At 41.3% G+C, this 13478-nt stretch overlaps 1 protein-coding gene across 4 annotated transcripts in view; it reads left to right on the top strand.

Moving 5' to 3' along the window:
• The window catches only part of FHOD3 (formin homology 2 domain containing 3), a 363967-nt gene that overhangs the window by 255529 nt on the left and 94960 nt on the right, over positions 1–13478 (top strand). For all 4 annotated transcript variants that reach the window (XM_070728908.1, XM_070728906.1, XM_070728907.1 and 1 more), the window contains 2 exons: positions 8805–9104; positions 12072–12967. In XM_070728908.1, coding sequence (XP_070585009.1) covers positions 8805–9104; positions 12072–12967 — 1196 coding nt within the window. The remainder of the gene's footprint in view (positions 1–8804; positions 9105–12071; positions 12968–13478) is intronic.

Here is a 13478-nt window from a genome sequence, read left to right as displayed (position 1 = left end):
GCTTTTTTGTTGTTTTTTACTTTTATGACAAGTCTTTGTTTATTGTGAGCCTTAGTGTCAACCTTGCTATGGTTCTACATTCCTACTAGCTTCGGTTGCCATGAGAAACAGGGACGGGGTTTGGTCATTGGGTGGGAGAGTGCAGGAAGCCCTGTTAAGTTTTGTTTCCTAATGTAGAGTGGGATAAGTTTCGGTTTCCTGGAAAACAGGTGACCAGGAAGAGACCGTTAGAAGCTGCATTCCATCAGTATGATGTGATTTTGAAGATGTGTCCACCTGACGGTTATGGACACTAAGGATTGGCTAATCTCCAAAGGGGGTTCAAGTGTGGTTTTGATATACCTTTGTATCGCACCTTTTTTCCTTAGTCTTTGCTTTACTTTCGTTGCTTTCAGTTCTGATTTTTGATAAATTCACTTTTGAAGTTAAATTGGACTCTGAGTTTCATTTTTCTTAAATTCTGATTGAAGCAGCTGACACTTAGCTTTCCTCACTTCATCTTTACAGGCTCAGGCTATTTGCTGATATTTTGAATTAGTTATTTACCCCTCTTTCCTCTTTTTATTCTTGTCCCTTTTGTCTTTCAATTTGTCAGAGAGTTCTTTATGCTGGTTTCTTTTGGGAGCAGTTATTTTTCTTTATTGGCATTGTGCAGACTAAGCTTTTATCATCTCACTTTTCAAAATTTCTCAAGCTTCTTGAGTTATTTTCCCCTGAGGGCTCTCATCCAAGGAATTCTTCGCAAGGTCTCTCTAAGTTTATAGACATTAGCTCTCTTAAAGTCCAAGACTCTAGTTTGACTTTGATCTATTACTTGTATTTGCATAATGTTGAATTCCAATATTGTGTGATCATTTGCCCCAAGGTTCCTGTAGCTTCAACACCTGCTATCATTTCATCTTTTATTAGTAGAATTAATTCCAATATGGCTGATCCCCTTGTTCCCTTCTCTACTTTTGGGGAAATGAAATTGTCTGCTAGGTTGGTTAGGAACCTGTTGGATCTTTCATTTATTGCAGAGTTTGTCTCTCATTCGATATCGGGTATTTAAAATCCCCCATTGCTGTTGTGATGTGCTTCCTAAATACCTTAGTTAGCTGACTAGTAAAAGGTTCAACTATTTCTCCTGTCTGGTTGGGTGGCCTATAGCCTATGGCCATGTCATCCCCCTCCCTCCTTTAATATTAACCCAAAAGCATTCAGGATAATTTTCATCATTGTTGTGCTTAATTTCTGTAGAGATGTACCATATTTTTCAGAATATAAGATGCACCTTTCCTCCACTAAAAGAAGGTGAAAATGTTGGTGCATCTTGTATATCGAAGGTCTTAGTATCAAGAAGCGTCGGCATAGGAAGGTCCTAGTATCAAGGAGCCTCGGCATAGGAAGGAAATATCGGGATGGGGATAAATGAGATGTTTACGAGTCTACGGAGAGGGGCGTCATATAAATCTAATAAATGAAATGAAATGTTTCCAGTGGCGGAGCCCTCTCCTCCTGTTGCTACTCCAGAACCAGAACCAGTTCTAATTATAGGACTAAACAAATGCTGAATTATTTAATTTAATCTTAGCAGCCAACATTGTAAATTTTTAAGTAACATAACAATTGAGATGTATAACAAGACCTCTACAGTAGTTAACGTTAGAAGCAAATATCACAGTTAAATTAATGAATCCAGAGAGAAGAATTACAATTTTATCAAATTTTGATGAATTTGATGGTTTATCTTGATAGCAGTAGACTATAATCTGATATACTTTATGTACCATATTAAATTACATCTCCACTCCGTAATCTGCACTGGTTGCCAGTTTGCTTCTGGGTACAATTCAAGGTGCTGGTTTAAAGTTTAAAATCCTTATGGCATGGAATTGAGATACATGAGGGACCATCTTTCCACCACCACCCACTTTACATTATCCGGTTCTAATTATATCTCATTGAGAAGGCATATAGTTGATACCAGAGCTACTTTTGATGGGTACTAAAAAATATGCTTTCTCTGCTGTGTCATCCACCTTATGGAACATCCTCCCACCCACCACCCACCACCCAAAATAAGACTGGTTCCATCAAAGTGTAAAAAAGTCTGGCATTCTGAAATGCCCTTAAGACCTGATTATATAACCATGGAACTGGAGACTTGTATAGGTATCTCAGTTATTCATGCTGCCATTTTTTATTCTCCCTTCAGTTATTATTTTGTTATGTCCACGCAGGCGCAGGCAGATGTTTTCCTGACGCACAAGGGCAGGACATATTTAAAATTATTGGTTAATAATAACCAACCTATAAAAGGTTGTCAGAAAGGAACGAGATGTTGATTTATAATGAATCCTTATCTTAAATTTTAAAAAGCGTTGCTGGAAGTTTGGCTCTTCGTTTGATGTACTATGCCCACATTGCATTGGCAATGAAAGAGGGATGCTGGGCTCTGAGCCAATGCAGAGAATTGCTGATTGTGAAGTCGTAGAGATTAAGAGGCACGCTGTGAGTGATGACTGTTTGCACCATTTGATCCTGAAACACAGACATAAACCTTTTTGACTGTGTATTGGAAGCTATTGACTATACAAATATCACAGACTATCATAAACAAGCACTTTTCTTGAACATTTGTGGAAAAGATGTGTTTGAGACAGTGAAGGTCCTCATTGTGCCCCCTCCCCTACAGACAGTTCTTTGGGACATAATATTAAACAAACTGTGGGAGCATTATGCGCCCTGACAATCTTTGCTAGAAGACATGCTTATTAGCATAGGGACCAGGTGGAGGGTGAGTGTATTAGCAGTTACATGGCAACCCTCCAAAAAGCAGCTATTTATTCTGAATATATCAATCTAGATGAAGCCATTTGAGAGAGATTTGTCTATGGGGTTTGGGATGTTCAGTTGCAGAGGTGATTACAGTGATCCCCTGTTCGTTGCGAGGGTTCCGTTCCAGGACCCACCACAACGAGCGGGTTTTCGCGAAGTAGCGCTGCGGAAGTAAAAACACCATCTGCGCATGTGCAGATGGTGTTTTTAACTTCCGCAGCGCTAGCGAGGAGCCGAAGATTGGGGGCGGCGCGGCTGTTTTAAAACGTCGCCGCCCACATGGGGGGCTCGCTAGCACCCCCCCGAACCCCCAACCCGGGTTTGGGGGGGTGCTAGCAAGCCCCCCATGTCGGCGGCGATGTTTTAAAACACCCGCGCGGCTTTCCAATGAGTCCCGAAGACAAATGCGGAAGTTTGACGTTTGTCTTCGGGACTCATTGGAAAGCTCCGATCGTTTTAAAGCAGGCGCGCCGTTCTCCGCTGACTCCTAAAGCGGGGAAGTTCGCCAGGAGTCAGCGGAGAACGGCGCGCCTGCGATCGGAGCTTTCCAATGAGTCCCGAAGACAAACGTCAAACTTCGGTGTTTGTCTTCGGGACTCATTGGAAAGCCGCGCGGGTGTTTTAAAACGTCGCCGCCGACATGGGGGGCTTGCTAGCACCCCCCCAAACCCAGGTTGGGCGTTCGGGGGGGTGCTAGCGAGCCCCCCATGTCGGCGGCGACGTTTTAAAACACCCGTGCGGCTTTCCAATGAGTCCCGAAGACAAACGCGGAAGTTTGACGTTTGTCTTCGGGACTCATTGGAAAGCTCCGATCGTTTTAAAGCAGGCGCGCCGTTCTCCGCTGACTCCTGGCGAACTTCCCCGCTTTAGGAGTCAGCGGAGAACGGCGCACCTGCTTTAAAACGATCGGAGCTTTCCAATGAGTCCCAAAGACAAACGTCAAACTTCCGTGTTTGTCTTCGGGACTCATTGGAAAGCCGCGCCGGTGTTTTAAAACGTCGCCGCCGACATGGGGGGCTCGCTAGCACCCCCCCGAACCCCCAACCCGGGTTTGGGGGGGTGCTAGCAAGCCCCCCATGTCGGCGGCGACATTTTAAAACACCCGCGCGGCTTTCCAATGAGTCCCGAAGACAAGCGCGGACGTTTGACGTTTGTCTTCGGGACTCATTGGAAAGCTCCGATCGCAGGCGCGCCGTTCTCCGCTGATTCCTGGCGAACTTCCCGGGCGAAGGGCGAAGGGCGGGCGAGCGGGTGCTGGGGGGGGCTTCGCCCTCCCACCAGCAAGAGGGGGAAGACCCAGGGAAGCCGCCCAGCAGCTGATCTGCCCGGCGCCATCTACGCATGCGTGCCCATAGAAAAAAGGGCACGCATGCGCAGATGGTGTTTTGACTTCCGGGTTCAAAAATCGCAAATTACCCTGTTCGCAATGGTCGGGGACGCAATAACCGGGGGATCACTGTACTGGCAAAACCAACATTAATGCTAAAACCCCCAAATTGTTGAACAGATCGAAAGAAGAAATACAGAAGTCATGTAGCCCTCCAGCAGATAGACCGGGGCAACCATCCAGCAGGGAGAGGTGGAATTATGGGGGAATTACTGAAGACGAGAAAGATTATCATGATGATGTCTATCAGTTGAGAGCAGCCAGCAAGGGTCGTAGACTGACCAAGGATCAGAAACTGTCCTTCTCATGCGTAGAGTAAGGTGGAAACCACCCAAGACCTACCTATCATCCTAAAAACACAATTTATAGATGGTGTTGGAAGAAGAGTCACCTAGCACAAGTTTGCTGTGCCCCCCAAAGGACATACCCCATTTTGTAATGGAACAAAGTATGGACTGCCAAGATTAAAAACCCCAGAGGACAGGTGGCAGTTCCCCCCAGTAAGATTTGCTAAAATGAATCAAAACATATCAGGAACATGTTGGAAATGCCAAAAGAATAGTCTATTCTTTTATCTACCACACATATTATCATGTGTGGTAGATATGCCACAAAGCAAGGGATTATTGGGAAAAATTAGACAATGGCTTGAAGAAATCCTAGAAATGAAACTCAATTTGAAAGCCGAATTATTTTTGTTAGGAATAACCATTAATAAATATGAGAAAAATAAAACATATTTAATTTTACATAGTTTAACTGCAGCAAGAATTTGTTTCAGATTATAATTTGTATAAATAATCATTATATTTATACAGGGGTGCCTCTACTTAAGAACGCCTCTAATTAAGAACTTTTCTAGATAAGAACCAGGTGTTCAAGATTTTTTTTGCCTCTACTTAAGAACCATTTTCTACTTAAGAACCCATCTTGGGCTTTTCTGGGCTGCCAGAGGAGCCTTTCGGTGGCACTCCTCCTCTTGCCCGCCTGGGTTTCTCTCTCTGGCGCTATGAATGGAAGGCAGCCTCGCGCTGGGTTTATGGGAGGCGCGTGCTCCTCCTCGCTGCCTCAGAGTCCTTTTTTTTTTTTAAGCCTTAAAGTTTTGGATTTTTTTTATTTCCCTCACTTCATCTTCTTCTTTCGGCAGCGACTGTCCTCCTCCTTTTCTTCCTCCTCTTCCTCCCACCCAAAATCTGAGCTTTTCTTTCTTTCTTAATGAGTTTGCACACATTATTTGCTTTTACATTGATTCCTATTGGAAATTTTTTTCTTGGTCATGGAACAAATTAAGTTCTTAAGTAGAGGTACCACTGTATTTATAATAATTATAATTATATAATTATAATCTGTACAAATAATTATTATAAATATGCGGAGAGGGGCAGCATACAAATCTAATACTGTAAATAATAATAATAATAAATTATTATTATTTTGAAACCTGGAATAAATAATATAATTGTATAGAGGGGAATACCAAGATTAAAGGCTAGAATGGTGGAAAAGGTAGAAATCAATTAAAGAGGGTTGTGGCCTGGTGCTGTGGCGGGACAGGAGTTCTCCATGCTCTGTGGGAACCCCAAATTCCCGCCGTCTTTCAACACAGCCAACCAATCTGCTTGCAGCAGCTGAGCCACCACTCCACATCTACCCAATAGTATTTATAGAGGGACTATGCTTTGTTTGCCCAAGCACAAAGCCAAAAGCACCAGCATGAAGATGACGAGTGGGACCTTGTCGAAACATCACCAGGATTCTATCAACCTTACACGGGAAAAGATCCGAATATGCCAAGATGTGTGTGTGTGTGTGTGTATGTATGTATATGCATATGCATATGTATATTTGTATATTCCAAACTTGCAAAGAACTGATAAAGAAATAAAGGGAGATTAGTTTAGATCTATTAGAGCTATTTAGCTTTCTTCAGCTAGCCATACCCTTCTAGGATTCGAACCTGGGCTGCTTTTTGCCTTGCTAGGCAGTGTTTTTACCCTCTAAACCCCGGGTCCACAAATGTTTTGAACAGGGGGTCAATTCACGGTCCTTCAGACTGTTGGGGGGGCCGGACTGCCTAGGTAGGCATGGCTTGGTGGCCATGTGACTGTGTGGGCGTGGCCAATTTAGCAGTCCATTTTGCCAATTTAGCAGTCCATTAAATAATACAAATTAAATTTAAATTGGTCTCCCCCCACTCTGCTGGGGGTGTGGACAGAAGCAGGGCATGTGGACATTCTCTGGGGTTTTCACCCGCTCCTTTTTTTGGCCTCCCCCGCTCCCTGGAAACACTCTACTGGCTCTCACAACATGCATTTGGCCAAAGGGTGGGAGCCAGCTAATATGTGCCAGGTGTGGCAATGTGGGCAGGGCATTCTCATAGTCCCGCGCAGGTCAGTTTAATGGCTTTGGCGGGCCGGATCTGTCCCGCAAGCCATTGTTTGAGAATGCCTGCTCTAAGCCAAGGCAAAAGGAAGCAGTATTCTCTCTCCCATATTTGGGTATATCAGGTGATCAGGTGATTTGACAGAAATACATATACATACATACATACATACATACATACATACATACATACATACATACGGGAGCAGTGAGTTCCCTCCCATATTTGGATATGCCAGGTGACTCGACAGAAAAACATGTAATCTTTCACTGGCTCAGCTGATAAAAGGGAGTAGAACCTGTGGCTTAGATGAAAAATCACTGCCTAGCAAGGCATAAACTGCCCAAGTTCTAATCCTAGAAGGGTATGACTTGGCTGACGAAAGCTAAAAAGCTTGAAATAGATCTGTACTAGTCTCCCTTTATTTCTTTGTCAATTCTGATCACCCTGGTATATTGAAGGAACGTCAAAGTTCCTTTTTGCCTCTAGGCCCAACCCAGGGCCATTTCAAGGCAGTTAATTTATTCATAGCCAATAAACTATATTCTGTATGTATCACATGTTTTTGCGGAATTTTTTTAAAATTAAGGGAGACTAGGATAGCGCTATTTCAGTCTTGTTCTGGCCGAAATAGCACTATCCTAGTCTCCCTTATATATATATATATATAATATTATTATTATATAGATAATAAAAACATGTGATACGTACAGATTATAGTTTGTCGGCTATGAACAAATTAACTGCCTTGGAAATGGCCCTGGATTGGGCCGAGAGGCAAAAAGGAAGCTGTAACGCTCCTTCAATATACCAGGGTGATCCGACAGAAAAAACATATACCGTATTTTTCGCTCTATAAGACGCACCTGCTGATAAGACGCACCTAGATTTTAGAGGAGGAAAATAGAAAAAAAATATTTTGAGCCAAAAAAGATATAACGATATTTATATACAGGATACTAGTAAGAAAGACTATAAAAAATTTAAATATTTTAAATAATATTTAAGACAAAATAACAATTGGCTCAACAATTCAGGCTTATAGTCTCTCAGATTTATTTTAAAATAGGCAGAGGGTCGAGGGGGGAAAACCTCAATGGTGAAGCTGTGCCCCAAATGTACCCCAGCACTTCTACATGACACCCAAAGGACAAGGGGCTAAGTGTGCAAAAATTGATCCAACCTCGCAGCAGCAGCAGCAGCAGCAGTCGGGATTTGGAAAAAAGAACTCAAAGGCTTCCGCTCCCTTGCAGCCTCTCACCTCTTGATGCCTTTATCCATGAGGCTGAGCTCCCCGGGAGTTGCGCAGACCTCAGCCATGCCTCCGCCTCCGCTAAGCGACCTCTTCCCCAGCCCTGAATCGCGGCGATTGCCGCCCTCCGCTTTGAACCCCGCCCACCCGGTCCTCCTCTTCACCTTCCCAGCGGCTGCGAAATGGAGGCGCTGCGTTTGCGAGATAGACGCGGACGGTCCGGGGGGCGGAAAAGAGGAAAAAACCGGCTTAAAAAGTTCAGCAAGTGATTCGCATTTGTGGACGCGTGACACGAAAAGAGTTAAAACTTATGAGCAAGGGACCGCCTGCCGGTCTTTTCAGCTGTACCTGCGAACACGCCTCATGTACTTGCCTTTTTAAATATTACAAATAAAAAACCCGGTCAGCCAAAGCAATTCCAGACCATTATTTTTTTAAAGATGTGAACCTGAAATGGTCGGTGATTGGCTATTTTTATTGGGGGGGAGGGAGGCAAGAGCACTAAGAAACTACCCTCTGCTCCAGCGCCTCCCCCCCCCTCCCTGCCTGCATCTTCGCTCCATAAGACGGGGCTGATTTTTCATCCTACTTTGGGAGGAAAAAAACTGCGTCTTATGGAGCGAAAAATACGGTATGTATACTGTATATATATATACAGTGGGTATGGCTAGCTGATGAGGCCAAAATAAGGCCGAAATAGATCTATCCTAGTCTCCCTTAATTTTCAAATTCAGCTTAAACATATGACATATATATATATATATATATATATATATATATATATATATATATATATATATATATATATATATATATATAGAAGTATACTTTTCAGATAAACATGCATAAATAAAAAGTTCAATATATGACTACATTTGATTCAGGTAAGCATTGGCAGGACTCCAAATTGTGGTTCTGAAATTGCTGTTAAATAATTTTTTCTCCATTATTTTTTTTACCAGTGAATGCCAGTCAACCTGAATCAGAACCTGAACCTGAGGCCAAAGAAGAAATAAAATCAGAGCAGGAAGAAAAGACCAAATTTAATCAGGGAACAGAAACAATACTTAAAGCAGTAAAAGGTGCAGAGGTAAAAGTGGGTCAAGAGCCAGAGAGAGAAGAAGGTGCGTTAAGTGAAAAAGAGAGGCAAAATGAAGATGTGAATGAAAAAGACAACTGCTCGGCATCCAGCCTCTCTTCACGAAGCAGCACTTTAGAGAGGGAAGAACCAGAGCAAAAAATAAGCAATAAAGATAAAGCCGGTAAATTGAAGCCTTTTTCCTCTCTCTACTGTGTAGTTTTCTAATTTTCATACTTGCGTTCTTAAAAAAAACTTTGAGTCTGTTTTCTCATTTCTGTAGTTTCCTATAAATTTATAAAACATAGGAGCAGGACTTTGATCACATCCAGACATCCCCATAGCGTATTATATTCCTATGGTTTAGACATTGGAAGATTTAAATATATATTCTATACTTTTATGTATTATTAATTTAATTTTTTAAAATGGATTACAGTTTGAGAAAATAAGATACAGTTATTTTTAAATGTGTTTTATAAGATAGAGGCATTTTAATATTTGTATATGGTATGAATGAGTTGTATGGTTTTAATAATGGGTTTTTAATGTGCTTTTTATCATATTGGATTTGTGATATTGTATTCTGTTGTGAGCCGCTCCAAGTCCTCGGAGAGGGACAGCATACAAATCTAATAAATTAAATTAAATTAAATTAAATTAAAAGTAATGTATCTTAGATTAGTATTTACAGTAGTCCTCGACTTACAACAGTTCATTTAGTGATTCTTTAACATTACAATGCAAGTGAAAAAAATAACCTATGACCATTTTTCAAAGTATTGCAATATTCCCGTGATCACATGATCAAAATTTAGACACTTGATAATTGACTCACATTTATGATGGTCAGTGCTGCGCCACCATGGCTCTATAATGTAATAATATATTAATTCTTGATAGCTAGGAAAAATATACAATATAATGGATTTATTCTTTCTATAATACATGTAAAATGTATTATTAAAAACATGTAAAATGGGAAGAAAGGGGATTTTACTTAATGCAAAAGCATACTAGCTTGGAAGTAGAAGGTGGTGCCGTGGATATTGCTTATCTGGCAAAGCCTTTGATACGGTTCCACACAAAGAGCTGATAGATAAATTAGTGAAGATTGGACTTAATTCCTGGATACTTCAGTAGATTTGCAGCTATCTGAAGCGTAGATATCAGAGGGTTGTTGTTAATGGCGAGTATTCTGAGCAGAGACTGGTTACAAGCGGTGTGCCATTTCTTTTTAATATGTTTGTGAGTGACATTAGGGAAAGGTTTGGTAGGGAAGGTTTGGCTATTTGCCGATGACTAAAGTGTGCAATAGGGTTGATATTCCTGGAGGCATCTGTGATATGGCAAATGATTTAGCTTTACTAGATAAGTGGTCAAAGCAGTGGAAACTGCAGTTTAATGTTTCCAAATGTAAAATAATGCACTTGCGGAAAAGAAATCCTCAATCTGAGTATTGTATTGGCAGTTCTGTATTAGAAAAAACTTCAGAAGAGAAGGATTTAGGGGTAGTGATTTCTGACAGTCTCAAAATGGGTGAACAGTGCAGTCAGGCAGTAAGGAAAGCAAGTAGTATGCTTGGCTGCATAACTACAGGTATAACAAACAGGAAGAGGGAGATTGTGATCCCACTGTATAGAGCACTGGTGAGACCACATTTGGAATACTGTGTTCAGTTCTGGAGACCTCACCTACAAAAACATATTGATAAAATTGAATGGGTCCAAAGACGGGCTACAAAAATGGTGGAAGGTCTTAAGCATAAGAGACTTAATGAACTCAATTTGTATAGTCTGGAGGGCAGAAGGAAAAGGGGGTCACGATCAAAACATTCTTAATATGTTAAAGGGTTAAATAAGGTTCAGGAGGGAAGTGTTTTTAATAGGAAAGTGAACACAAGAACAAGGGGGCACAATCTGAGGTTAGCTGGAAGAAGCAATTTTTCCCATAGGAATCAATGTAAGAACAAATAATGTGTGCAAGCCCATTAGGAAACAAATAAAAGCTCGGAATTTGGGTGGGGAGGAGGAGGAGAAGCGGAGGAAGAGAGTCGCTGCCAAAGGAAGAAGGCGAGGTGAGAGAATAAAAAAAATCCAAAACTTTAAGACTTAAAAAAAAAAGAGAGACTCTGGTGACGAGGAGCACGCATCTACCATACACCCGGCACGAGGCTGCTTCCCATACACTGTGCCAGAGAGAGAAACACAGGAGGGCAAGAGGGGGTAACCTCCTGCTTTTACCGAAAGGCAGCAACTGCTGCTGCTGCTACTACCTGCTGCCTCTTCCTTCCCATTCTGAAGGGCTCCCTTCTCCTCTTGCTCGCTCGCTTTGTAGGCAGCACCTTTCCTTCACTGTGGTGACTCCCCGGTTTGGCTGAAGCCGAGTTGGTCTGGCCAGGGCAAAGCACCCCCTTTTGCCTTTCCGCTCCAGGAGGCAACCTCGCACCAGGTGTATGGGAGGCAGCATGAGGGAGTCACCACAACAAAGTGGTTTATTCACTCTCCAAGTGCCCAGAGAAAGGAAAACACTCCATTCACTCTGGGCTTCCGAGAGCGAAGGGAGCATTTCTTTTCTCTGTGCGCTAGCAGAGGTTTATTCCAAGCACCCAGAGAAAGGAAAATGCTTCGTTCACTTTGGACTGCCAAAGCCTCCTTAAGCACCACCGAAAGGCTCCTCTGGCAGCCCACAAAAGCCCGAGCTGGCCAGAATTAAAGGGGGGGGGGCAGGAAACTGGCTTTCATGCAGCTCTCAAAGTTCCTGGGAAATTTTTCCAAGCTCTGGTTCGTAAGTGGAAAATGATTCATGAGAAGAGGCAAAAAAATCTTGAACACCTGGTTCGTATCTAGAAAAGTCTGTAAGTATAGGCATTCGTAGGTAGAGGTAACAACTGTAGATGTATCTTGTTTTTTTATGAATCTCATTCATTTTTTTAAACTAAAGAATGAAAAATTATCATTATTTTTAATAAGCTGCTCTCTTTTATTTTAAGCAACTTTCTTTTGAAACAGGAAGAAAGTTACCCCACATATCCCCTTTTATTGAGTAGATTACAATACTGTTATGTCATTTCTGACTATCAGTGTTATTTCAGTTTGAAAACAATACTAGATTCTCTGCAAATGTGTCTCATTACTATTCAATGTTTCAGGTCCGTGTTTGCAAGACATACAAGATGATGATGTGAACGACCAATACAACAACATCCTCAATAATAAACGGTTTATGCTGGATATGCTTTTTGCCCATAATAATTTTCCTTTTACCAAAGAGGAAAGAGTTAAAGAATTGGAGGCAAAGATAGATATAAAGAAGGTGTTGAATGCAAGTGAAGATACTGATATCAGCCTACCCAGCAGGATTTCAGCCCTACAAACTAGTAAGCAGGCCAAAGATGAATGTATTAAAAAAATGGAGATTGGAAGTTTGGAAAATCAAGGCAATGTGAAGATCTTTGCAGAAAGATTCAACAGTGGTGATGTGACCAAAATTTCTAATTTACCTGAAAATGATTTTAATGAAAAGATTTATGAAAAAACACCACTGCAAGCTAAAACAGAATCTGACTTTATTTGGGATCAACTCTTGGCTAGTCCAAGAAAATTGAAAATCAAAGATATGGATTTTACAGATTTAGGAGATGAGGATGATATTGACATTTTGGACATACAGATCAGCCCTAGTGATGCCCTGGTTCCCCCTCCACCACCCATATCTTCTGTTTTAGGTTTTCCTCCTCCACCCCCTCCACTGATTTATAGGTGTCCTCTTCCACCCCCACCTTGTAGTAATTTATTGGCTCCATGTCTGTCAAGCACTCCTCAAGGTTTAGGGTCATCCCCACTTCCTAAAGATCAAGCAAACTTTATAAAAAAGAAGAAAACCATTCGTCTCTTTTGGAATGAAGTGAGGCCATTTGAATGGCAGTGCAAGAAAAACAGACACTGCAAAGGATTCCTGTGGTCCAAACTAGAGCCTATTGAAGTAGACACTGCAAAATTAGAACATCTCTTTGAGACTAAATCAAAGGATCTTCCTATCACAAAGGTACTGTTCTTTATATATCTTAATTTTGTTCATATTATAGTAATATTTATAAATAATTCAATAACTACTGAGGTCAGATTTTCATATATAATAAATAATGTTTTATAAGATACAGGTAGTCTTTGACTTATGACCACAATTGAGTCCAAAACTTTCTGCTGCTAAGCAAGACATTTGCTAAGTTAGTTATACCCCATTTTATGAACTTCCTTGCCACAGTTATTAAGTTAATCTGGTTTCTCTATCACCTTATTATTATTATTGCCTTACCTTGTCAGAAAGTAGCAAAAAAATGACCCTGGGACATTGCAATTGTCATAAATATGAGTAAGTTGCCAAACATCTTAATTTTGATCATGTGACCATGGGGATGTTTCCATAACTGTGAAAACAGTCATAAGTGACTTTTTTCAATGCTGCTGTAAATTTGAACAGTCATTAAATAAATTGTTGTTGAGGACTACGTGTACTGAGAATCAAGAAATTGCCTAAATAAGTTTAAAACCTTAAA

This window comes from Erythrolamprus reginae, chromosome Z, assembly GCF_031021105.1.
Source record: "Erythrolamprus reginae isolate rEryReg1 chromosome Z, rEryReg1.hap1, whole genome shotgun sequence".
Lineage (NCBI taxonomy): Eukaryota > Metazoa > Chordata > Lepidosauria > Squamata > Dipsadidae > Erythrolamprus > Erythrolamprus reginae.
The sequence above is the reverse complement of the archived record's forward strand: the minus strand, read 5'-3'. Positions and strand labels throughout refer to the sequence as shown.